Below are 25,821 nucleotides of genomic sequence, written 5' to 3' on the forward strand. Positions count from 1 at the left end.
TCCTAGCAAGTGTCCCCTCCGAACCAACGAGAAAGCATCTACCCGGTCCTCCTGCCCCCTTGCGGCCTTCACAGCTCGTGAGAAACCTCTTCCTGAAATCAAATAATGAAAAAATAAATAAACATCACAAACACCTGCTTCCAATCCTTCCCATTTCCCTTCTTTTTTTTCTCTTTTCCTTCCCTCCCTTTTTATACTTTTGGAGGGAGGATTCTTGCTTAGGGATACTGCTTACAAATTCCCTGGATCCAGGTAGGACTCTATAAACCGGTTCCAAACCTCTTCTTTCCAGCTTCATACCCCGCCGTTCGCAGTCGGGTCTCCCTTCTCTGTGGAACACTAGCGGCCTCGTTATGAATTCTGGCTTCTGTAATTCTCGACTGCGGTGCCCCTCGCTGAGCTCCAGTGTTCGGACTCCCCCGCTGACCGTCGGTCCCCCCCGAGGAGGGGAGGTCCTCGAGGTCAGGCGCCAGGGCTGAGCCATCCTTCATGCCGAGCTCGGCGCGCCGCAAACACGCACTCCCGGCTTGGGGTACACTGGCAAGTACACGGACACAGCTCTCAAGTGACCGCAAACACGCACTCCCGGCTTGGGGTACACTGGCAAGTACACGGACACAGCTCTCAAGTGGCCAAGCTGGGCAGGAAGGGCTGAAATCGCGTCTTCCCCGACACGGGCGCGGCAGGGCTGGAGGGCCTGGGCCGGGGGCCCCGCGGCCCGGAGTCGGGGCGCCTCCGTGGGAACGGGGTTCCGAGTTCCGCGCGGCGCCACACAAACGAGCCTGGAACGCACGCCGCCCCGCAGGGTTCCGAGCGGCCGCGCAGTCGGCGCTGAGGCTGGCGAGAGCCGCTGGGCCTCTGCCGAGGAGTGAATGGCCCTCAGCCCAGGCGGCGCATCCTGAGGAGCAACCGCACCACCGGCGAGAGGGGCTCCAGCCAGCCAGAGGACACCCCGATGCCCCGGGCCCATGTCATGCAGGTCACCGTGTACTGCGTGCGGAGCGACCTGTCCGAGGCCACCTTCTCCCTCCAGGTCAGCCCAGACTTCGAGCTGTACAACTTCCGCCTCCTCTGTGAGCTCGAGTCCGGCATCCCCGCCGACGAGATCCAGATCATCTTCCTGGAGCGGCTCCTGGCTGACGACCACCGCTCCCTGAGCTCCTACGGCCTCCGAGACGGCGACGTGGTGGTGCTGCTGCAGAAGGACGGCGCGGGGCCTCGGCCGCCCGGACGGACGGCCAGCCTGCGGCGGACGGACTGCCCCGGGGTAGCCGAGCCGGGGACGTCCAGCTGCCGCGCGCCCCACGCGCCCCACGCGCCGCACCGGGCCCCGCGGGGCCAGCAGGCCCACGGCCTGGCCTCCGGAGAGAAGAGGCCGTGCGCGCAAGGCCTGGACAGCCCCGCCCTGATCCGGAGCATGCTGCTGTCCAACCCCCACGACCTGTCGCTGCTCAAGGAGCACAACCAGCCGCTGGCCGAAGCCCTGCTCAGCGGGAACCTCGAGACCTTTTCTCAGGTCCTCATGGGGCAGCAGAGGGAGAGGGCCCTGCGAGAGCAGGAGCGGCTGCGTCTCTTCGCCGCCGACCCCTTTGATTTGGAAGCTCAGGCCAAAATAGAAGAAGAAATCCGGCAGCAGAACATTGAGGAAAACATGAGCATCGCGATGGAAGAGGCTCCGGAGAGTTTCGGGCAGGTGACCATGCTCTACATCAACTGCAAAGTGAACGGACACCCTCTGAAGGCTTTCGTGGACTCTGGTGCCCAGATGACCATTGTGAGCCAAGCTTGTGCCGAGAGATGTAACATAATTCGGCTGGTGGACCGCCGGTGGGCTGGCATCGCCAAAGGGGTGGGCACGCAGAGAATTATTGGCCGCGTCCATCTAGCCCAGATTCAGATCGAAGGCGATTTCCTCCAGTGCTCGTTCTCTATCCTGGAGGAGCAACCCATGGACATGCTTCTAGGACTAGACATGCTCAGGAGACACCAGTGCTCCATCGACCTGAAGAAAAACGTGCTGGTGATCGGCACCACGGGCACGCAGACTCACTTCCTTCCCGAGGGGGAGTTACCCCTGTGTGCCAAGCTGGTGTGCGGTGCTGGGCAAGAAGACTCTCCAGACAAGGAAGTAGCGGATACTATCAAGCATTCGGTCAAGGACTTAGGACAGAAAAAGCGTTGAAATGGGTTATGAATATGCCACTATCTTGGGGAAGCCTCAGGTCCGGGGAGATTCTAAGACATGAGCTCACTGGCAATGTAATCATTAAAAACATCAGTAACAACCAGACCTGGCTTGGGGACTACCTTCTGGGATCCCTCACTTGCTTGATCATGGCCCCTCCTCCATTTCCCTTATCCAAAGATCACCGAACCTTACCCCAGGAAGGCTCTGGAGGCTGAAAGTGATTTCCAGGTAACCCATGAAAGGAAACCTTTAGAGGCACTGTCCCATCAGATTACAGGGTGGGGTGGCTTGTCCAAACCAGATGATATTTTGCAGATTCCCTAGAAAAAGCCATCACTGTAGACCCTACCAAACATCTACACAAAACGATTTCAGATCAGCACTACCAATAATTTATATTAAGAGAAATATGCCTATTTTCCCAGATATTGTTTTCTTTGGGAAAGTTCTTAGAAATGGTGAGTCGGTTACACTCCAGTTGATTAATACTTACAAATGTCTGTTTTGGACAGTATAAAGGCCGATCTCCTCATATTTCATGTCTTCCCTTCCACTGGACTCCCCTAGAGTCATGCTCGCTGCAATCTGCCCCTGCAGGCCATTTTTGCCACATTTGAGAAAATGGATTTTTCTCCCGGAAGTCTGAAATAATGTCCTCTTTCCCCTGTATTCAAAGAAACCCTGGTCATAAAACAAAGGCCAGCAAGTAGACATTTTTTTTTTTTTTTAAATTATGGTGCATCTTGGAAGCCTAGTGGTTGTCACGGTGGGGCCAGTGCGGGGTAGGAGCAGGCCGTGCTCCAGATCCCTAATACTCATTTCAACTATATCATCTTTTTTTGTTGTTTTTTTAAACAACAACAAACCTCTGCTTTATATGTTAGGCTGCTACAGAATATTGTGGGAACAGAGGGTTTCCCTGTTAAAGTAACATTTGAAAACCTCTGAAGGAGAAGATGTCTGAGCCCTCATTCAGCAATATGATCCATTCGAACAACCCACCCTGCGTTACTCCTGGAAGATACCGGACCCGTTATAATCTGTGGCTAAAACCCCTGACACAACGGGTCCAGGTGCCCGAGGCCATCAGACTCAGAGAGTGTTTCAGGGCAGTAACCCATCAAGACGGATATATGAGAGAGAGAAGGGTGCAAAGTCAAGAAACACATGTTCTGATTCTAGCTCTGCATTACTTGGGCAAATCAGGTCACATTTCACACAACTCTGATTTCTCGTCTGTAAATTACTTGGGAGGGGAGAGCCGTTTTCAGGTACCAAGACTATGTTACGATTGAGGGCATCCTTTCAGTTACTCTCTTTTCCCAACAAAATCTAAAGCCACTCAAAGCATTCCCTAAAGGCTACAGGAAAAAAAAAAAGTCCTTCCCTACCATCACCTTTCCCTACCACGCCTTTCTTGGTCTGCTGCTTTCTTTTTTTTAATTTTATTTATTTGAGAGAGAGAGAGCACGAGAGGGGGTAGGGTCAGAGGGAGAAGCAGACTCCCCGCCGAGCAGGGAGCCCGATGCGGGACTCGACCCCGGGACCCCAGGATCATGACCTGAGCCGAAGGCAGTCATTTAACCCACTGAGCCACCCAGGCGCCCTCCTGGTCGGCTTCGTGGTGAGACTAACCATCTTATCTCCCTAGCGTCACTTCTCACCCTCCAGCCACCATTACTCTACCTCTCATGTTCTTCTTCCTCGTAGGTGCTCCCATGCTCACAAGCCCCAACCTTGTCTACATTCACAGCAAGGCTTATTACACTCACTAAACTGCTAAAAATGAGCAATAGACAGCCTCTTTTCTACTTTTGCTTCTAAGTACTCAGCAAATGGTAACTAACAAGACGAAGGAAGAAATCCAGAGTAAAGCCAGGGATAAGCAATTTAATGTCTGTCACTAGATGAAAACGGACCTGATAAATACAAGGATTCCTTCACAGATAAAAACATGCATGTTCCTCAGCAGTTTCTACCAGACTCTGTTTCCAGGCCCATTTATGGAAAACGCACATCTGATGTGCATAGTCCCATATGGGACTACTCGACATAAAAGTCTGATATAGAGCCGATCAGGATAGCTAACCCGTAAAAGCCAATCTAAAAAATCATCAGGTCTTTAAACTGAAAGATGATTTGCACCATCACAAATCCAAACATACACACCCTCCCTTCTCAGAAGAACATCCCTCCTAAAATAGCTACAGTGGTTCAGGACCAGTCTCAAGAATAATTCCTTGTTTCTGGTTTTGAGCTAAACTCTATTATTCCGTAACTTCCAATAAACTTGTCTTCACTCTTCCTTCTTCCAAGAACATATTTAATTAATGTAATTTCTCTGGCATGAAATAATCCTTTTAATATATGAAATCAATGTCATTTGAGTATTCTCTTTTGTAAGCTCTCACTGGATTATTTAATTATTTCTCATAGCATAAGTTTGGAGTCACCTAAAAATTTCTGTCATGTTCCTTTGGACATATTCCAGCTTCTAAATATATTACTTGAGTAAATGGGTTGATAAATTAAAAATAGTTTTATTGAACTGAAAAGTGACAATCTCAAAGAAAAATCAATAAACAGAGTGAATTAATTAAGCGATGTCCTTCCTAATTTTTAATATCATTGTCTTTCAAATCAGAAAATGTTTTAAAAATTAGTTTCATGGATTTAAATATTGACTCAATCCTCTGTACACTTGAATAGATCCTAATCAATTAAATTTTAAATGGATTAGTTTTAGGAAAAGGTAACATCTTTTGCATGCCTATCATGTAAATTAGGTGCTATGCAAAGTACCTTGCATGTATTACTGCCATTAATCCTCAGAATAAACCCTCAAAATGGTCACCATTAATCTCATTTAACAGATGAGAAATTCAAGGCTCAGAATGATGAAACATTCAAATACCCAGAGATTCGTGTTTTTAAAACTTTTTCTTGACAATCTACGTTTTAGATTGTGACCCAATTTCACATCTCACACACACACACACACAAACCAGTCTGTATCTCTGAAACAAAAAGATCCTCGAAATAACATGAAATGTTTTATCCGTTCCCAGTCTCTTACTTTGAAAAATTATATTTTTATTACTTAAGAAAATATATTAGACATGTCCCGCTCATTGTATCCAACCAACGTATCCTGACCCACAATTTGGAAAAACCTGACTCATCAGATCAGATCACTGAGTTCAGATCTTTCTGATTTCAAATGCCAAGTTGTCCACTATTCAACCTTCTTTATGTGTCACAGTAGAGTCCTAACTACCAGTAAAAAATGTTACAAAATGTCGCTAATTGGATTCTTGCTACAGTATGCAACTAAACCATGTACAGAAGTTTCCATAAAATGGGTGAGACTTCAGTGTTCAGGGCCCTCCCCTGCTGAAATGAATGCCAATAAACAGCCCCACTGCTCTGTAAGTAAAACAAAAACAAAAACCTATGGAAATTACCTAAACACTGCAAGTAAAAATGACCCCAGAGAAGCAGCCAGCAGAGCACACACAACCATTATTTATTGAACACCTATGAATTGAGCACTGAGCCAAGTTGTTACAAGCGGGGAAATGATTAAGTTACAGTTCCAGACCCGAAGGTGAGCACAGCCTGGTAGGGCAGGGGAAAGACTTGTAACCAACTCAGGATGAAAAGGGTGCACATGGAATTAGTAATATGTTGGTGCAAACGAAGGAAGGGGTTTTAATTTGGGGTTATTATTAAAGTAAAAAGCCAGTAAAATGCACTTTCAATATGTCTACAATGACCACCACTGATGCTGGACAACAAAACATTCTCTCCTCCTAAAGTTCAGGTTTCTAATTTAGAACTTATAATATTTACTGTTGGGGATTATCTACTATTGGGAATTTACTACCTGGAAAATGATGAACAAATCTTCATTTTCTCTCTACCCATTAGTAATCAGGATACAGCATACCACATGATGAAAATGACCTAATGCTGTTAAAGATAATAAGGCCTTAAAAAAAATCCATTAATCCCTTGATTTCTCCTCATGTCCATTTAAATGCCCATCTTACATGAAAGGAAATCACTACTGTTGATAAGCATGCATTTCAAGACTGTGGTAATGCATTCTGCCGCAGTTAAACCAGAAGACTCATGTTTGAGATTTGTAGAACACACAGTCTCAACTTCTTTCTTACAATACCAGGTCATAAAGTTTCTCTTGTTCCTAGGGGAAAACCCACTCCCCCCCAAAGAAAAAAGAAATGGAGATCTCCATATATGAATTCACTTTCATTGTAGGGACTAAATGCAGCTTTTTTTTTTTTTAGTTTATTTGAGAGAGAGAGAGCAAGAGAGAGAGCACCAGTGGGACAGAGGGAGGAGAAGCAGACTCCCCACTCAGTGGGGAGCCGATGCAGGGCTTGATCCCAGGACCCTGTGATCATGACCTCAGCTGAGGGCAGACACAACCAACTGAGCCACCCGGGTGCTCTTAAACGGTGCCTTTTTAAGAGAACACTGCATTTATTTCAGAGGGCCATTGCTGACATCCAACATTCCATAAAGAAAACCGTGAGTGAATGGTGGGAGAGTGACCTGGGACTCACACCAGGGGGAGACCGCTGGGGAAGATGCTATTCAGTGCTAACATTCATAGCGGTTCTTTGAGGTTAACAAGAGCCTCGAAAACCAAAGAGGAACAAAGGTAAAGTAAGGGTAGAGAAGAAGGAAGGGATTAAAAAAATCCGAAAAATCTGTGCTTTTAAAACTAATTCTCTCTTGGTTTACCTGCTGTTTCATAAGGTGGGTGGGGACTGGGCTGAGATTAAGGATTAGCTCTTAGGGCCGCAATACCTCATCCATCCTTGGCAAGTTATCTAAAATGAAAATGTTTTCACATCCCGGCCTGAGTCCAACATGCTTTTGAACCCTGGCTTGTTCGCATGTCTGGGTCCACCTGTTAGAATCTCAGAATTTTAAGAGTCTGTGATCAGAAAAATGGGGTCTGCCATCCTGCTGTTTTCATGGATCCATTTAACAGGCTGTGGAGATGAGCCCACCTGTGGTGTCTTTGTCTCTTATTACCACACTGAATGTTTTCCGATGGTTTCTTTCTTTCTTTTTTTTTTTCTGAGGAAAGACTTTTATGATGAATCCAGCTTTTCTATTTCTAATCAGTAAAGCTTATTTTATGAAATCCTTAGAAAAACCATGATAATTTCCTCCTGTGTTGAAGTCCATGCGAGACAATGTGAGCAAAAGAAGGTGCGGAAGAAGTGTCGATTTTCCTACTGTTAATTGATATATTGATGCTGTATCCCAATAAAATAGACACTGATTACCAACATAAGCATATCCCAGGTAAAAGAATCACTTAATGCCATCAAATCCTTACCCTACAACATCAGTCACTATTCTACAATCTCCCCCTACTAGCACTTCACTACAAGGACCTTGACATGGAGAGGAAAATTAATTTAAGGTTACATTAATTCACATAGTCTCCCTTCAAACCCATGTCGCGTCTAGGGATTTAATTTGTCTATCTGTCAGAAAGTATCAATGTTTCGCATTCATCGATGTCACTAAAAATTCAATATATTTTTTTCCAAGAGTCCAGTCACTGTCCTATGTCATGCAGAGAGACAAAAAAACAGTAAGTTGCTGTCTTAGCCTTTAAAAGTTAGAGGAGCTAGAAAAAAATACCAAGTAAATGGTTGCAAAATAATATTGAACACAGTGCTGAATCATGAAATACAGAATATGAGTTCAGGGGATGATCTCCTGTATCCTGAGATGCTAGCGACAACACAGCAGGATCTCTTGGGCAAAATTTTCTTGAGCACCTACTGTATGCCAGGCACTATTCAGGTGCTGGATTTGCAGCAACAATTTTCTGATGCTCAGCTGGTACTCTGATCTGTAGCCAGCCAAACAGGAGAATCTGTCCCCTCCTTAAAGATGGGTCATTCAGGGTTGCTTTGAGGTGACCCAGCTAACCAAGCCAGCTAGCCTGTGGCAGATTCTCAGGGTAAACTTCAAGGCCAAGTCTGTGGTCTGTTTCTGCCTTGACCCACGGTGACACGGTGCTCAATTTCCTTCCTATTAGGGGCTTAGTCTTGGAGCAGGGTTTGACAACTGTAAACAAACAGTTCTCTCACAAGCTAATGAAAAGGCGTAGGGCTCACACAATGCATGAACAACCAGCAACACGGGCAGAAGAAGCTAACTATCGAGATGAGTCAATTTAATGGCACATTTGTTACACACTTAAAGTCCAGGGAATGAGAGCTGGAGTTGTCATGGACAATGAGATATGAACCAGATGGCAGTTATATAAATGTTGGCGGACTTTGCAAACCTGGAATGGGGCCCAAATTACCAACAAAAAAATCTAGTAAGTGTTGGGAATTTCTGAAGGGATAATAATCCTGTTCATAATCATATCTTTCATCTTTGGTATTTTGTATGAGGTCAACAGTACCCGATCAAAAAATATAAAGAATGAATGAATGGAAAAGCCCTACATTTATTAAGAAGCTGATATAGAGAAAGTGTGACTTTGTATTTTTTGTATAAAAATATGTAAGTATAATTGAATTATATATAGACAGATTATCTTTGTATAATTAGAATAAATAAATATATTCTGGGTTAATAACATGGTTGATATTTACATATACAGATTTAAATGTAAGTGATCTGAGAAATCAGTCCTTAAGGTGCTTTTAATCTGGTAAACTTGCTAACTGCTCCACTCTAAGGACAATTTAACTAGCGTTTGCAGGGGCCAAATCACTCCTGCCCTCAGTCCCAGGCAAACCAGAACAGTCAGTCACCCTACAAATGTTGGAAGTGGGTCTTCGATTTAAGGCACACGAACGTACTGCGGGCACCTCCAGACAAGCTGCAGACTTAACAGGCCTGAAGGATCGATGACCCATGTTACCAGTATACGTCCAAATACATGTTGGATGTAGAACGTCCTGATCTATTTGTACAGGAGAAATAACCTTATTGGAACACATTCCTCAAATATGTCTGGACTGGAGAGTTAATCATTTTAAAAATCACAGAAAGCCACAACTTAAAAGAAGTACTAAAGAATCTAGTGAAAGAACCCTGTACTTTTTTTCAAGAAAATCCAGAAGTTGACAAAGCTGCTTTAACTGTCAAGACTTCCTAGAAGTGGTATGTATTTATACTACACAATATGAAAATGAGATGAGTGGAAATTGATGTCAGAAAACGGGAGCACGGGGTCCTCAAAATAAATACTTCAAATAACAATGAACTAGGATTATCCTGAAAAAGCACCAATAAAACAAAATTATGCCAGTGTTTACGCTTAGGATGGATTGAATTCAAGTCTCAAAGTAAATGCCAGGTTTTGCACTTTAAGGGGCCCTCTGAACAGAGGAGCAGAAACTTCATAAAGGAACCCAAACGAAAAACGATGTCACCTCCGCATTTATTTGGAGTTGCCCCGGAGCCAGGAGAAGGGCAAGATGCAAGGAGGAGAGTGGAAGGTAGGTCTGCTCGCAGGGAAGCAGCGGAAGACAAGCGGGTTTCTGATAAGAAGTTGCTTACGGACGACAAAGCATCCCACGAGCAGCAGCTCGGCTGAGTATCTGGTCGAGGAGTGCAAGAAACACGGGAGGACCCCGAAGCGGCAGAAAGCCTGGCAGAGCTGGGGGCTGGGAGGCAAGGGGAGGGAGGGCGGCCTGACAGTAACCTTGCCATGGAAGCCGAGGTCCGAGAAGGTTCTAAGGGAAAGAGGTCAACCACTAACGTACCAAATCATGTGAAGAAAGGCAAAATGGCCAAGTGAGACTTTTACCTTCGCCACCAGAAGGACAATAAAGCCAGAGCGGCTTTCAGAGAATTGAGGGAGAGAAGTGGAAGACTTCAGGGCAGCCCGAAACATGTACACAAGGCAACTTTTGTTATCCATCGAGCCAGTTCTTCAATCCACCGTGTCATAACTTTCCTTCTGGCCTATCTCTTCAACAATGTAGAAGGAACCGATATTAAGAAAAACTGTCCATAAATATACTGGAGCCAGGGCTCCAAGCGTTAGTTACTCTATCAGCAACGACTGTATGACGTTAAACCAACAGACGGGCAGTTAGACTAAAATAGAAGCAAAGATATTCTGCGTTCAATCACTGGCAACTGCCGCCCCTTGGGATCCAGAGCCGTAACTGACAGAGACCCGTCTCACGGCTATTCCACAGGCTCTCGGAGTTTCTGTCCCATTTGGCAAGGTCTCCACCGTCAGAGCCTCATTATGTAATGACTCTTAAGTGTCTGGCCTCAAAGTCTCTTCATTAATGCAAGAAACCAAATCAGTGCTTGGTCTTTTTCTCTAAGTGTTCAGTAACAAAGTTGTATGAAAAAATGCAAAAACCTGTCCAGGCCCCCAACTCTTCACAGGGATTCAAGTTAAATTGCTTTTCACAAGCCATTTTGCAAAAACTCCAAAAGAACAGTGGAAAATATGCTGTTCGATGCTTTATTTTTTGAAAGACACTCTACACATCTTTCGAGTTGTGGCTGATACTCTAAAGGCACATGTGGAAGTTTCAAATCCCCATCTGCACTGTCACTTTCGATGGCTCTGTGAAGGTCATCCGGCAACCACCTGAACAGTCTGGTAGGAAGTTCAGAGAAGAGGTGAACGGTTCGGCACCCTTTAGCTGAAATGCCAGGAAGACTAAGTGAAGGTGACCGGTCAGAGGAAATGTATTATGTTCATTAACAGATGGCCAAAATGATTTACTAGTACATAGCTACGGTAAATCTGCCGTATCTTTGACAGTGATTAAGAAGCACTGACTTATTTCAGTCTCCCAAGATACAGATGAATCATCTCGTCCACATTTGTGAGAAGACAAACAGCTTCCTGGATTCCATACGTAGAAGAGCCTTCAGTGAAAACTGGTGGGCATCGTAGGGAGGCAAATAAAGAAACCATGTTTAGCGTCAGAAGCCAACTGAAGCAAATGTTTCCTGAAGAACAGTGGGCCCCACACTGCAGAGAGGTTAGGAAGAGGGCTGAGAATTTGGGGCTCGATTTGGCAAGATGGAGGCGGTCACTGGCAGGAAGGATGTTGTGGGTGCGGCGGAGACAGAGGGGTGAGTCTGAGGAGGTCAAGAGGCCTGCTGGAGGGACGGAGACGGGGAGAAGCTGGGACCAACAGCTCTCAGGACGGAATTCTTCCAGGGAAAAGCTGAAACACACCTTCGTAGATGAAGGGGCCGTGAGGGCATCTGTCTTACCGTGCAAGTCACTGAGTAGATCTACGCGTTGACGGAAATAATCCAGTGGGGGGAAGTAAGTGAAGAAATAGTGAGAACAAGGAAAACCTCAAGAAACACAGTCCTTGCATGTGAGGCGGCGATGGGGCCTTCAGAGCAAGAATTCATGGCTCGCGGCAGAACGTAGAGATGCAGACACGGGCTCGCAGCGCTGATGGTGGGAAGACAGCTAGTTAGCTCTATCTTCTATCGTCACAGGGACGTAAGGTGCAAGAGCACCAGCGAAGCGTGAGCGGAGGGTCTGGAGGGCCCAAAGACTGAGGGAACGAGAGTCATTCTGGAGCAAGAAAGACTGGACTGAGTCGGAAAGGGGACTGAATTTCAGACCAGTCCTGGCGGCCCACTTAAGATTCCAGTGTCAGTATTTTATTACTTTTTTCATTATGTTCAGTTAGCCACTGTGTAGTACATCATTCGTTTTTGATGTAGTGTTCAGTGATTCACTAGCTGCATATCACACCCAGTGCGCGTCACAGCACGTGCCCTCCTCAATACCCATCACCCTGTTACCCCTCCCCCCACCCTCCTTCCCTCTGAAACCCCCAGATTGTCAGTTTCAGTATTTTAAATAAAACTAGCTCTGCCGGGGCTCCACGCTCGGTGGGAAAAACGGGGGCTGAGGATCGCACCAGAATGCCCCCAACTCTGAGACCCTCACTGTAGCTTCAGGTGTCCATCTATCAGGGGAAGCTTTCACAGATGGATAAACCATGCATCCACTTAATTCACCACCACCAATCCTCGCCCTCAGCCCCCAAAGCAGTTTTTAGGCTGAAAACAGGTTGTGAGCCAGGCAAAGTGAACAGAAGCTGGGCTTGCTATTTCCTCAGGCCTTAGAGGTACTAATAAGCAGTGGAACAGGGTGCAGATTAAAGCCAGGAAAAGGAACAGCCCGCACAGGGTGATCCAGAAGTGAAAAATCAGTTCTCCATTATTATGGAGACCACGGTCATTAACTCTCATAATCCTTACACAAAGCGGATGCCCAGGAGTGGGGGAGGGGGGAGTTTGGTATTCAGGTATCCCCAGAATGGTATTGAAGAGCATCTCACTACCATAAAATGAGAAAAATTATTTTTAATTGTATTGACCATAAGGCCTCCAACGTGAACTGAGAATTAGTTGACAAGGACAGGGCAGTTATTAAAGGCACTATAACAAATTCTACTCAGATGAGCAGTGGGGTGCTCCAGGCACTGCTGTTCATGACCTTTCTAGCTGACACCTTCATTAATGATGCCTAAGAGGAGGGCCAGCATGGCACTGGATTTTCAGAAATGATTCTACCATAGGAGTTATTCCAAATGTAAGCTTCCAACATCACAGTAATAACTTGAGTAGAAATGAATACAAAGGTTCTTGGAAAGATGTAAAATTTAAGACAGGCAATTAGACTGAGATAACACAGATAGTTCTAGGTGAAAATCTTAAGTAGTAGGATGGGGACAGTAGCAGACCATGCCACCCCCCCAAAGCTGCCACTCTGACATCCCAAATATTTTGAATTAAAGTTGCTTAAGAGACGAACCATGAGAGACGATGGAGTCTGAGAAACACACTGAGGGTTCTAGAGGGGAGGAGGGTTGGGGTTGGGTTAGCCTGGTGATGGGTGTTAAGGAGGGCACGTTCTGCGTGGAGCACTGGGTGTTATGCACAATGAATCATGGAACACGACATCAAAAAGTAATGCTGTAATGTATGGCGGTTAACATAATAAAATAAAATTAAAAAAAAAAAGAGCAAGCCAGGGTGAGAAAAACCCTCTGACCCTCCTTCACCGCCCGGAAAGCAGGAACTAAATCTCCCACACAAAAGGCACCCTCCTTCTGCAAGCAGGGTAGAAGGCATCTCTACCACCAGAGATAGGGAACTTAAGGCTGAGAACTAAGAATAAATAAGCCTTGCTACTTCTTTCCTAATTTGCTGCCCAACGCCCAAACTTCTTTGTCTTGCCAAATCTTCACAGATTGATTGTTTTCTTGTGAAAAAGGTATAAAAGCTGCCTACTTTGGTCACTTCTTTGAGTCTCATATTTTTATGGGCTTCTATACATACCAAATTAAATTTGTTTTTCTTGTTAACTTGTCTTATATCTAATTATTAGATCAGTCAAAGGACCTAGAAGGGAAATGGGAAAAAATTTCCTCCCCTACAATGGTGATTCCTGGGGGGAGGATCCCCAATGATCACACAGTTCCCAAATGGTTTTATTAGTGACATTTCTTGAATAAAAACACCTGCCAGATATTATAAACATGATGTTGTGTCTACAGAATGTAATCACATATATGCTTTTTTTTTGCTTTTTCAAAAAATTTAAGAAAATATTTTTGGCATAGATTTTCAATTGGGGTAAAATTCACGTAACATAAAGTTAACCATTTTGAAGTGAACAATTCAGTGGCCATGAATAAAGTCATAATGTGGTGCCACCACCACTCCATCTGTTCCAAAACATTGTCATCACCCCAAAAGAAAACCGTGTACCCACTAGGCAGTTACTCTGCGCACCCCTGCCATCATCTTCCTAGTCACGGGCAACCCCCAATCTGTGCTTTGTCTTTATGGATCTATGGATTCTGTATATTTCATCTAAACAGAATCATACAATATGTGGCCATTTGTGTCTGGCTTCATTCACTTAGCATAAGGTTCTGAAGCATGGGTCAGTACCTCACTCCTTTCTGTGGCCAAAGTCAACGTGCTTTTGAACGACGATGTTGGCTTGCAAGCATGGCATGGACCTCCCTCCCAGTTCTGAGCGACAACAATACGCAGAACCCAGCAGAAATCCAGTGAAAACCAGCCTATTCTGATTAATGACAACTCTTTTTTTTTTTTTTAAAGATTTTATTTATTTATTTGAGAGAGAGAGAATGAGAGAGAGAGAGCACGAGAGGGAAGAGGGTCAGAGGGAGAAGCAGACTCCCTGCCGAGCAGGGAGCCCGATGTGGGGCTCGATCCCGGGACTCCAGGACCATGACCTGAGCTGAAGGCAGTCGCTTAACCAACTGAGCCACCCAGGCGCCCTAATGACAACTCTTACAGAGAGAAGAGCAAACAAGAGCTTGTTTTGTTAATTCTACTCTAAGGAATCATTCATGAAACTGAATATGCTACAGTCAGAGAAAACTTTCTTAAGTGACATTTTGATCTTTACTAAGGAGACATAATAAACATTCACTAATTACTGATGAGCTGGAAACGTTGGAATTCCTTAGCTAGAACGCAGAATGTACTCAGTAAATTTCTGTGGAGTGAATTGCAATAGGAATAGAAGAAACTTTGGTTTTGTTTGTTTGTTTGGGTTTTCTTTCTGCTGGTTTTTTTTTTTTTTCTGTCCATCTCGAGTTAATGCAATATGGGTGACATGGCAGGCAGAGTTGTTCCTTTTTCTGGCAAAAACCATGTGGATTCTCAGAATTTTCATGAACCTGCTTCTAAAACTGGTAACTGACCTATGGCAGGGATGGGGGGAGAGGGGGGCTTTCTATGAAATGTCCTGAGCAGTCTGTAGAAAAAGTCAGAAAGGATCTTCCTTTTTCCTGTTTTAATCTACATCTTCATTCTGTGGGAGCTTTATTCTAACAATGTCTGGCACAGAATTTCTATGTTTTTATTCACTGACAGAAACAAAGTGAAGTAACTTCTGAGACAGAATATTGGTCTTTTTTTTTTTTTAAAGATTTTATTTATTTATTTATTTGAGAGAGAGAATGAGAGAGAGAGCATGAGAGGGGAGAGGGTCAGAGGGAGAAGCAGACTCCCCGCTGAGCAGGGAGCCCGATGTGGGACTCGATCCCGGGACTCCAGGATCATGACCTGAGCCGAAGGCAGTCGCTTAACTAACTGAGCCACCCAGGCGCCCAGAGAATATTGGTCTTAACTGTAATTTTCGGGCTATGATTTCAAGTCATACTTTCTTCTATTAGTTGGTTTATATGCTTATGATTTAATTGACCAGATACTTTCTTATTATGAAACCTGGAATGGGGAGCTTCTGTTAAGGACCTCATTCCATTGAACTGAAGTGGGACAGCGATCTAACTTGATTTCCTAATGATACTTCTGAGGAAAAAAATGGGCCCTTTTTATATCATAAGGATTTTCAGAAAGAATACTAAGAAGCTGCGACTCTATTTACAATGTATACATTTTCCTCCGAGGAGACATTATTTCATTCTCTCTTGTATTTTAGATAGTTGGGTAAAAACACTATGCAAAATAACTGGAATTTGACTTTTCTCTGGGTCTGTTTTTTCATAAATGTATATCTTAAAGTTTGTGGTCATTTTATTTACTCACTTAATTTAAATGAGATGGCAATTCATGCCTGCAGAAACTAATCGTTTCCCAAAGAGCTTTTAGAATGCAATTAGCTTATTACAAAAATGCTCCAGATGGGTCTACCCCATTCCTATGAAAACGTGTTAAATAGCTGTAAGATCTATGAATTGAAGATAAATTATTTATATCTTTCAACATAATTGTAGTCATCTATAAAATTAAATTGCAGCCACATAAAAATAAACTTTTTTTGGCGACAAATCAGTTATGTAGTTTGCAATAGAAGGTACAGAACGAGAAGCCCATATATTCAACAAGGCAGGATTTTATAAATACTTGCATAATCCAGAGAAATCGAACTAGATATGATGCTGAGACACAAAACAACACATGCTCAATGTAAAATTTGATCAATCCGTAAAATTGGATGAAGCAATGGCCCTGAATTCCGGAGGCCTCCAAACAGCAGGGCAATCTTGGCTGTGACGATACTGCCATGTAGCAGAGATAAACGAGATTTACGGTGTGTAGCCAGAGGCAGAACCGAGACATTTACGAAGGGCGAAGATTCATGATCACAGAAGAGGTAGGGAGGCCAGCATAAGAGGAGGTATGATGCTTTTCATGAGCTCAACTTGCTAGGAGCCCACAGCGCCTACTGTTCCAACAGCGAGAGCCAGACAGGTGGTCCTCAGGGAGCTCTGCAGCAAACACCCCAGCCGCAAACACCACCACACATGGATGGCGTGTTTACCTCACCAGTGGATTTTCACGGTTGGGCAACGATTACTAGAAAGAAGGAAGTCTCCTGTTTCTGGGAAATATGGCTGGTAAAATGGCAGCCACATTTTTGCACAATATCCCCCGTAGTTTGCTTGTTCAGTACTGTCATCCTCACATTCACTGTTGACCTTCAGCATTGGTGGTGTTTTAACTTCTTAATTCTACTGGATGTTGGTCGAAGAGTGAGGAAATCATCTACTCTCCCCATTAAATCATTTAAAAGAAATGGGTCAACCGTAACAAGAAAGTAGGCAAAAGTCTCAAGCAGGCAACACAAAAACAGATGAGAACAAAGTAAGAAATGTGAACTAATGTTCAGTCGCATTAGAAATAAAATAAACACACGGGCAATGAAATATCACTGGTAACAGGGGGCTGGCCAAGTCTTTGGATAAAGTACTTGGAGTCGAAACGGAGAGAAGGGAATTCAGACAGTGACGGATACCCAGGAGCACAGGAGAATATGCAGGGACGGGGTGTGCAGAACGTCCTTCAGTTGTTTCGTGCTGGCTGGGGGCAGGGCAGAGGGACAGTGGGCGCTCACATGGTTTCACTTGGGAGATACGTGGAGACATTCAAATGCGAAGGAAGCCACCAGTAGAAGTTAGAGACAGACGGGAAAGAAGGGGCAGCAGAGCAAGAATCCTGGAGAGGGGCAGGTTCCAGAGAAAGCACAGGTGGAGTCTGGTGGGTGGGGCAAAGGGAAGGCGGGGCCCCAGGTGCAGCAAGGACCTTACTGTCCCCACAGCCCACGTCTCACCCTTGAACTCAGAACCACAACAGGAATCTCTTAGAAAACGTTATGCAAATAGCATGTGGCCCTATAAAAGTTTATTTTTTTAAAGATTTTATTTATCTATTTGAGAGAGAGAGAGAGAGCACAAGCGGGGGGGGGGGGCAGGCAGAGGGAGAAGCAGACTCCCCGCCGAGCAGGGAGCCCGATGCGGGGCTCAACCCCAGGACCCTGGGATCATGACCTGAGCCGAAGGCAGACGCTTAACGACTGAGCCACCCAGGCGCTCCCAAATTTTATTTATTTTAATTTAAAATTTTTAATAGAAACACTACCTGCTACTACTCCCGGATTTTTATGCGTATGTCATATCTGTTCAAAAGCAATTCTCTGACAGGAAAAAGGATGCCCTACTCCACTGTAACACAACACAGCAATTCATTTCAAAGAATTCACAATAAGGAATTAACATATATACCACATACTATTTAACATATAAATAACATATACATTCAAGTTTAACACATACACACAAAGAGTCTGGCAAGTAGAGTCAGATTCAAGACCAGGTATTTATCAGAAAGAATACAGATTTTAGCGTCAACAGAGACATGGGTTTGAATCCTGGCTCTTCTCAATTTCTAGCTCATTCTTTTTGTTTTGTTTTAATATTCTTAAAATTTATTTTTTACAGAGAGAGAGTGCACACGTGTGCAAATATGAATGGTGGGGAGGAGAGGGGCAGAGGCAGAGGGAGAGAGAGTCTCAAGCAGACCCCCTGCTGAGCACAGAGCCTGACGTGGGGCTTGACCCCACGACCCTGAGATCGTGACCTGAGCTGAAATCAAGAGTCAGACACTTAAGTGACTGAGCCACCAGGTGCCCCAGTTTCTTGCTCATTCTTATTCACTGCTGCATGTTTGACATTTGGGATAGTGTTTGGCTTAATAAATATTTGCAGAAGGAATAAATGAATAAAGGGTTTTTTGACTTGAGATTTGGGTCCCTTATCTGTAAATGGAACTAATAATCCTCCTTACTCAAGTGTGTTACAAGGAATAGAAATAACAGATTAATGTGGTAATACAGAGTCCAGCACTTAGTTGGAGCTGTGTGGTAAGTACCAACCTTTCCTAGTAAAAGTAAAAAAAAAAAAAAAACATAACTCTTTGAAGAATTAAGAGAAAGTTTCAATAAATCAGAAATTTATCTTTCTTAAAATCTGAAATTCATCTTTAGTGTGATCAGTTTGAAATAGTTTTTACTTGGAGAAATGTTTCCAGAGTTCTTACTGAAGTGACCTACTAGATATCGATGTGTTATTTCCCCAGTGTGAGTCTTTTGAATGTGCTTAACTACAATGATCCAACGTGCTACAGAAATGACGATGGAAGCACCATCATAATAGAACCGTTGCCATAGAAATGGTATTTCTCCACTTCGCTCTCTTCATTTGGATGTATTTCCTTCATATGAGAGTAAGAAAAAACACTCACACAAATAAAACACTGAAAGCAATTTCTATTTCTCGCTTAAATTTTTCTTTTTTTTGCCTTTGAAAATAACATGCCTAATAAAACATAAAATCAACAAGCAGAAGCCGAATATTCCTCCCCACCTCAAAGTTAAAAGATGAATCTACGACATGGACATAAAATGGGCAAAAACTCTGTGACCCTAAAACTGATCATAAGTTTTACCTATAAAAAATCTATCAAACAACAAAGGTTCTAAAAACATAGAATAGAAAAGAGAGAGTTATCCATACACACGTCAGATTATCTACAAACATAAAACCATCATATATCCAAATTGTTTCTTTTCTATATTATTTACCCATGTAGTATATGGCTGGATATTTACTATGAAACTTGCCCTTATATGCACACATCTTTGTCTGGACATTTGTAGTGGGTTGTGGAGTGTCCAGGAAGAGGTACCTTCAAGCCCTAACCCTCCATAACTGGGAATGTGGCTTTATTCAGAAAGAGGGTCTTTGCAGATGGATTTAAGTTAACGGTTTTCGGATTAGGTCATCCTGGATTTAGGATGTCCTTATAAGAGAAAGGAACAAAAATTCAAGGACACAGAGATGCAGAGAGGAAGGCCAGGTGAAGAGAGGCAGGGACGGGAACAGAGTAGCTACAAGCTAGGGAATATCGAGAATGGTGGGGGGCCACCAGGAGCTGAGAGACAGGCCTGGAAAGGAATTCTCTCTGAGCCCCTGAAAGGAACCAGCCTCGCCGACATTTTGACTTTGAACCTCTGGCCTCCACAAGTGTGAGGACATACGTTTCTCAGTTGTTTTAGACCACCAAGTCTGTGGTGATTTGTTACAGCAGACCCAGGAAGCTAACCCAGCATTCAACAGGAAAGGTGGGTGAAGGAAAGGGAACTTGGTGAAGCGGTAAGCACTCTGCGTTTAATCACATTTAATCTCATTAAACCTTCGGGGAAAAATGCCCCCTTTGACAGGGGAAGAATTTCAGGATGAGAGAAGGGATATTCTCTAACATTATCACCACTCTTAGATCCCAAGAGAATACTAGTTTTGATTAATTATGGATTAGAGTGAAAATATTTTTGTTGAGGGGTGTTGTAACCATGACATGCTTTAGTAAACACATTCTTTAATAGCATGACAGTCGCTTCTAAGTAAACTCATCAAAAACTGCGTTTTAGGACAACAGTTTCTTTCTATATTTATATTTTAGTAAGTTTAAAACAACTCTCAAAATCAACTGCCTTTTTAATGTACTAGCAGAAACATCTGGAAATTAAATTTTGAAAATATTCCACATCAAAAAACACAAAGTTCTTACAAATGAATCTAATGAGATATGTACAAGACTTGTATGCAGAAAACTACACAACATTGATTTAAAAAAATAAAGAACTCAATATTGTTAAAATGTCAATTTCTCATAATTTCATATGTAGAATCAAAGTAATTCCAATCAAAACTCAGCAGCATTTTTTTAAAAATTATTATTGTTAAAACTGACAATCTGGCAGCACTTAGGTGGCTCAGTCCATTAAGTGTCTGACTCTTGATTCTGGCTCAGGTCATGATCTCAGGGTGGTGAGATCAAGCCCCGCACTGGACTCTGCACTGAGCAGGGAGTCTGCCTGGGATTCTCTCTCTTTGTCCTTCCCCGCCATTCTCTCTCTCAAATAAATGAATCTTAAAAAAAACTGACAATATGATTCTACATAAAGGGCCTAGAAAAATCTTAAAATAATTTGGAAAAAAAAAGCTGGAAATTACACAATACATGATTTCAAGACCAAGCTGCCGTAATCAAGATAATTTGGTATTAGCATATAGACAGCCATATACATGTATAGGACACAATGCAGAGTCCAGAAATAGACCCATACATATATGGTCAGTTGATTTTCAACCCATTCATATATGGTCAAAATAATCCAATGAAGAAGACAAGTCTTTTCAACAAGTGGTACTGGAACCAAAAGGCATCCATACATAAAAAAAAAAAAAAAAGACTCAAAATAGATCATAGACCTAAATGTAAAGCCTATAAAACTTCTGGAAGAAAACACAGGAGAAAATTTTCATGACAGAGATTAGGTAAAGACTTCTTAGATAGAACACAAAAAGCATGAACCATAAAAGAAAAAAATGGATAAATTGGACCTCATCAAAGTTAAAAACTCTCTGAAAAACACTCCAAGAAACAGAAAAGAGAAACCTCAGACTGGGAGAAATTATCTGCAAAATGTGTATCTGATAAATATACATATATATAGTAGTATTATATATAAATATATATACACACATATATATACAACTTCCACAATTTAATGGTAAGAAGAACCCAATATAAGATGAGCAAAAGATGGAAAACCACAGTTACCTAAAGAGGAGGTATGAAAAGATGCTCAACATTATTAGTCATTAGGGAAATGCAAATAAAACCACAGTGAGATATCAAGACACATATACTAGAGTGGCTAAAATTATACACCATGAGCAACTGACAACACTGAGTGCTGGCAAAGCTGTGGGGCATCTAGAACTCACACACTGTTGGCAGGTGCGCACAAAGGAGGGGCCATCTTGGAAAATTATGGTTTGGAAGTTTCACATAAACAGATACTTACCACACTTGTAGGTATTTATACCAAAGGGATGACATCACAGAGACGTACACAACTATTCATAGTTCAGAGCAGTTTTGTCCATAATAGCCCACAAGCCCTCGGATGGATTAGCAAATTATAGAATTTCCATACAATGGAAGACCACTCAGCAATAAAAATGAATAAACAAGAGACACATTCAACAACACAGAGCGGTCTGTAAAGCACGTGCTAAACGAAAAAGTCCAGACACAAAGGCTACACACTGCATCATCCTACCTATATGATATTTATTAAAAGGCAAAACTACAAAGATAGGACGGCATATCAAGGATTGCCAGAACATGGAGGCTGAAGAAGGGACTGACTACGGAGAAACTCCAGGGAACATTTTCAGCGATGGAAACATTATCTTGATTGTGCTCGTGGTTATGCAACTGTTGACATTTGTCAAAACTTGACCTGTACACCTGAAAATGGTGAATTTTACTAGGTGCAAGCTATACCTCAATACATCTGCCTAAAAAATATATATATTTCAATGATCAATTGGGAGAGTTTGGAGGTAGGGAGATTCAGAGTAACTGTAGAATAGTATTTGTCCTTCTGAAGTTTCATTAACCCAGATGTGCTCTTCAAAAGCCTGACATCGCCAAGCAAATATAAACCCTAAACATCCCTAAACAGATATAATTTTTATATGTATCTTCTACTAAAAAATAAACACTTTTTTTTAAAGATTTATTTATTTATTTTAGAGAGAGAAAGAGCCTGTGTGCGGAGGGAGAGAATCTCAAGCAGAGGCCCCGCTGAGTGTGGAGCCTGACGCGGGGCTCAATCTCACGACCCTGAGATCATGACCTGAGCTGAAATCAAGAGTTGGATGCTTAACCAACTGAGCCACTCAGATGCCCGCCCCCCAAAATAAACACTTTTTAAATGTAACTGTCAGCACTATCATTACTACCTGATTTTTAAATATCCTTCCTTGTCCATTGTTTTGAAAAACTAAGCACAAAAGAACCTCTTTCAAGTGAAACATCCCTCCCACAAGTGAAAAGAGCCCATAAAGTTTTATCTCTCCACTGTTGCAATATTATTATTATTTTAAGATCACTTAATTCAAATCTAGTTGAATTGAGTGAGATTTTCCAATTTATATTGTAAAAATTCCCACTTTGGAGCCGTTTCCAGTATATGCATTTTTTTTCCTCTGAGACCTTGTCTGCCTAAGGGACTACAACTAATTTCTCAGACGGCTGACAGCCTTCTTCCTGACAACTCTGCTGCAATTTCTCCCCTGTTCTCCAGGGCATCTAATTCATTTCCAGGATAGCACCCCTCTGACACATATTTATCTCCAACTACAATGCCAACAGCAATTTTAGTTTATTTATCATTACTTGCCCAACTCTTAGCAAAGTGCCTCATACCTAGACTGCATTAAATATAAGACTGCTATGGAAATAAATCATTTTCAACATCAGCTGTCATTTCTCTGAATGGGAGATTTCGTCCCTGCAGGAGATTGGTCTAAATGGGTGGCAGGTAGCCCCAGGAGAGACTTCAGAATGAAATGGCACTTTTGAAGGGCAGCAGACTAAATCTTAATTTGGTTTCGCTTGCCCGCCATTTGGGTATTTTCATCAAGGCATTGTGTCATCCCCAATGACACACTAATGGGGGTTGCTTCAGAAACATGCAGCGTTCCCTCTGCAAAGACTACACAGACCCACTGTGTTGTAGATCTCATTCTGACTGTGTCTTGGACCAACCTTCATGTCTAGACCAGGGTTTTGCCCAGATAGGCTCCAGGTGTCCATGTGAGTGTGGCTCTGCAACTGTAGCTTTCAGACCCCACCCAGGCGGGTGGACTGTCTTCTGATGCTAATTCAGACCTATTTACACTGCTCATGCTTCAAGTCTGCAAAGGTCCCTAACCAAGGGGAATTCGGAAGGCTACCTAGCAGGGAGTCCTATACACGCTTCTGGAAGTCCAGCTTTATAGCAGAGCGATAAATACTTCATATTTATTAGATGAATCAACAAACCTACTATGTGCCAGGTCTGTTTCAGGAACCACATCTCCCAGATGGTATGTTCGGGTGTGCATATTTGATATGTTTTAAATTAAGTTTTCTGGTATTTTCTTGCTTCAGGTAGTTACAACCTGAATATCAACGTGCTGGAGTTCAAGTAGGTCCAGACCTCTCCTATCTTTGTATGATTTAGGGTTGTGCGCCCCTCTATGTTCTGTTCACGTACTTTGCTGTGTTTCCCAGAATGACTCCTAAGTGAGATACCATCCTCTTTAATCAAAGCTAAGCTTTTCTAAAGCAAGAGAAGGGGAAATAAGAAGCTTTTCCATGACATTCTATTTGGACCTGGGGAATAAAGGCAGACATCTGCTGGCTCCATCCTCATCTGGGACGGTCTCCCTATTCCCTGACAGCTCCCAAGGCTGCTCTCTGTCACCCGGGAACCAACACCTTCACCCAGCCTTCACCCAGAATTCTGGCTGGAACCTTGGCCAGCTCTTCCGGGGATGCTTCTCAACCCTGCTCTTCTTGGCCACGGAAAAGGCAAACTCCTCCATCTGTCCTTGCGTCATCTGTCATCCAATCTGGCTCTGTGCATCCTTTCTCCTGGACTCCGTCTAATAAAAAAGGCTTTTCTAATTTCAAATAAAGCATGAGAAACTGCATGATCGATGTATCAACTATGAAAATTATTATTATTATTTTGGTTACATTGCCAAAATATCCAGGTGGCAGCTCAACACCTCGGAATATCTTAGAAATAATTACGTATATTAATTAAATATGCTTATCCACCCACTTAAATCCTCAAATTACTGCAGCACTAACCAGCTGAGAATCAACATACAAAGAGAACACGTTATGTTACTACAAACATCCTCTAAATGGTATGATAAAAAAAAAAAGTAAATTCAAACCTACTTTCTGGGCACGAAGGGGCATACTGGAAAATTCATATTAAGGGGAAAAAACAAAAATGTCTTCAATCAGATTAATAACCATTATCCACATCAGATATGCTAATGAATTCGCTCATTAGATATGCAGTCTTCTCTAGAGATACAAATATAGAGTATCTAGCAGAGCTATTAATTTGCTGTCCCCCATATTCTTACAAAACTTTGTGAACATCCGTCATCCTTACACAACAACGACAACAAAAAAAGACAAAGCCCCTCTAATTTCAAACCTCTGTATATTTGGGTTATATAAATACTTTATGAGGAGCTTCCCCAGAGACCCAGCAAACTAGGGCAGTTGCTCCAGGCTCTAAGCTTTGAAAAGGACTAACAGACATTCATTCAATTATGCTGCCAAATATCAGAGAAAGAAGGTGGAGTGTGGGGGCTGGGCTGTTGGTCAAGGAAGGTAGTTTTGTCCTACAGGGAAAGATCTTGAGGGCTTTCCACAGATACATACCCTCAGGACACAGACTCCAGCATCATCTGCAACATTAACTAAGACAGGACGCCTCTCAGCAGGTCTTTAACGACGTGTCGTTAAGTGTGTGTGTGTAGGTGTGTTTGTGTGCATGTGTGTGCACATGCATGTGAGGGGGGTAGTGAGGGGGAGAGAGAGAGAGGATAGATATATATATTGCTAAACCTGGCCCCGTCACAAATTCTGATGTTTCAAAGGGCAGGAGAGGACCAATGCAGGGAGGGAGAGGGATGGAGAAAGAAGCAGTTCAGAACATGCGTGTCACTTGCTCAGAACTTCACGGTCAGCGGGGGAGCCTGGATTTGGGGTCTAAGCTGCTGGGCTTCAAAGCCTTCACTGTGAACCTACCCTATGCATGCCATGACTTTGGGATTTCCAACATGAAGTCAGTGAATATAAGCACAAGTACATTCCTAACACCCAAAATACACCTTTCCTGGATGAGTTTGCTATGTGCTCAGAAGACAGAACAGGGTTGACTTTACCACGTGTCCTTCCCCACAGAGCACCCCTCACAGATATTACCTAGAACGGACCATGTTGAGGCGTTGGATTTACTCATTAAATCACCATGTGGTAAACACCTCGACTGGGCTTCAAGGCCACCCAGTGGAAGTGCGGATGAACACACTCTATGAATTATACTTCCAAGCATTCTGTAGACAGACACCAAAGCTCCTGAGCAGGACACAAGGACGGAACGAGTCGCCATGCAAGGTGGAGAGGTGCATTCCTGATACCTTCGCAGACAGGGACACGGGATCAGAACGGCCACACCGAATCCGGACAGGACAGGCACGGCGCGTCCTACAACGGAGCTTTCATTTCCAAGAAAGTATATTGGATTTTGATGAGCTTAGAAGATTGTATTTATAAAGTAAAAGACGCAAAGGAAAAAAGATCCAGGTAAAAGAGAAGTGACGTGGGCGGGCGGAGCAAGATGG

General features: G+C 43.3%; 2 protein-coding genes across 4 annotated transcripts in view; one reads left to right on the forward strand and one right to left on the reverse strand.

Moving 5' to 3' along the window:
- The window catches only part of PDGFD (platelet derived growth factor D), a 231,372-nt gene that overhangs the window by 104,948 nt on the left and 100,603 nt on the right, over nucleotides 1-25,821 (reverse strand). Inside the window, exon 2 of one of the 3 annotated variants that reach the window (XM_073903660.1) lies at nucleotides 2,682-2,852. The exons of the other annotated variants lie outside the window; for them this stretch is intronic. Within the exon in view, the coding sequence (XP_073759761.1) occupies nucleotides 2,682-2,721 (40 nt within the window). The 5' untranslated portion in view covers nucleotides 2,722-2,852. The remainder of the gene's footprint in view (nucleotides 1-2,681; nucleotides 2,853-25,821) is intronic. 3 annotated transcript variants of the gene reach the window in all.
- Nucleotides 821-2,306, forward strand: DDI1 (DNA damage inducible 1 homolog 1). Its single transcript, XM_025893896.2, has one exon. The coding sequence runs from the start codon at nucleotides 956-958 to the stop codon at nucleotides 2,180-2,182; it is 1,227 nt and encodes a 408-aa protein (XP_025749681.1). The 5' UTR covers nucleotides 821-955; the 3' UTR covers nucleotides 2,183-2,306.

Source organism: Callorhinus ursinus, unplaced genomic scaffold (assembly GCF_003265705.2).
Source record: "Callorhinus ursinus isolate GAN/ISIS: 27379988/994484 unplaced genomic scaffold, GSC_fseal_2.0 scaffold19, whole genome shotgun sequence".
Classification (NCBI taxonomy): Eukaryota; Metazoa; Chordata; class Mammalia; order Carnivora; family Otariidae; genus Callorhinus; species Callorhinus ursinus.

Coding starts and splice junctions, on each gene's coding strand:
- DDI1 (XM_025893896.2), top strand. CDS start 956: ATGCCCCGGGCCCATGTCATGCAGGTCACCGTGTACTGCGTGCGGAGC.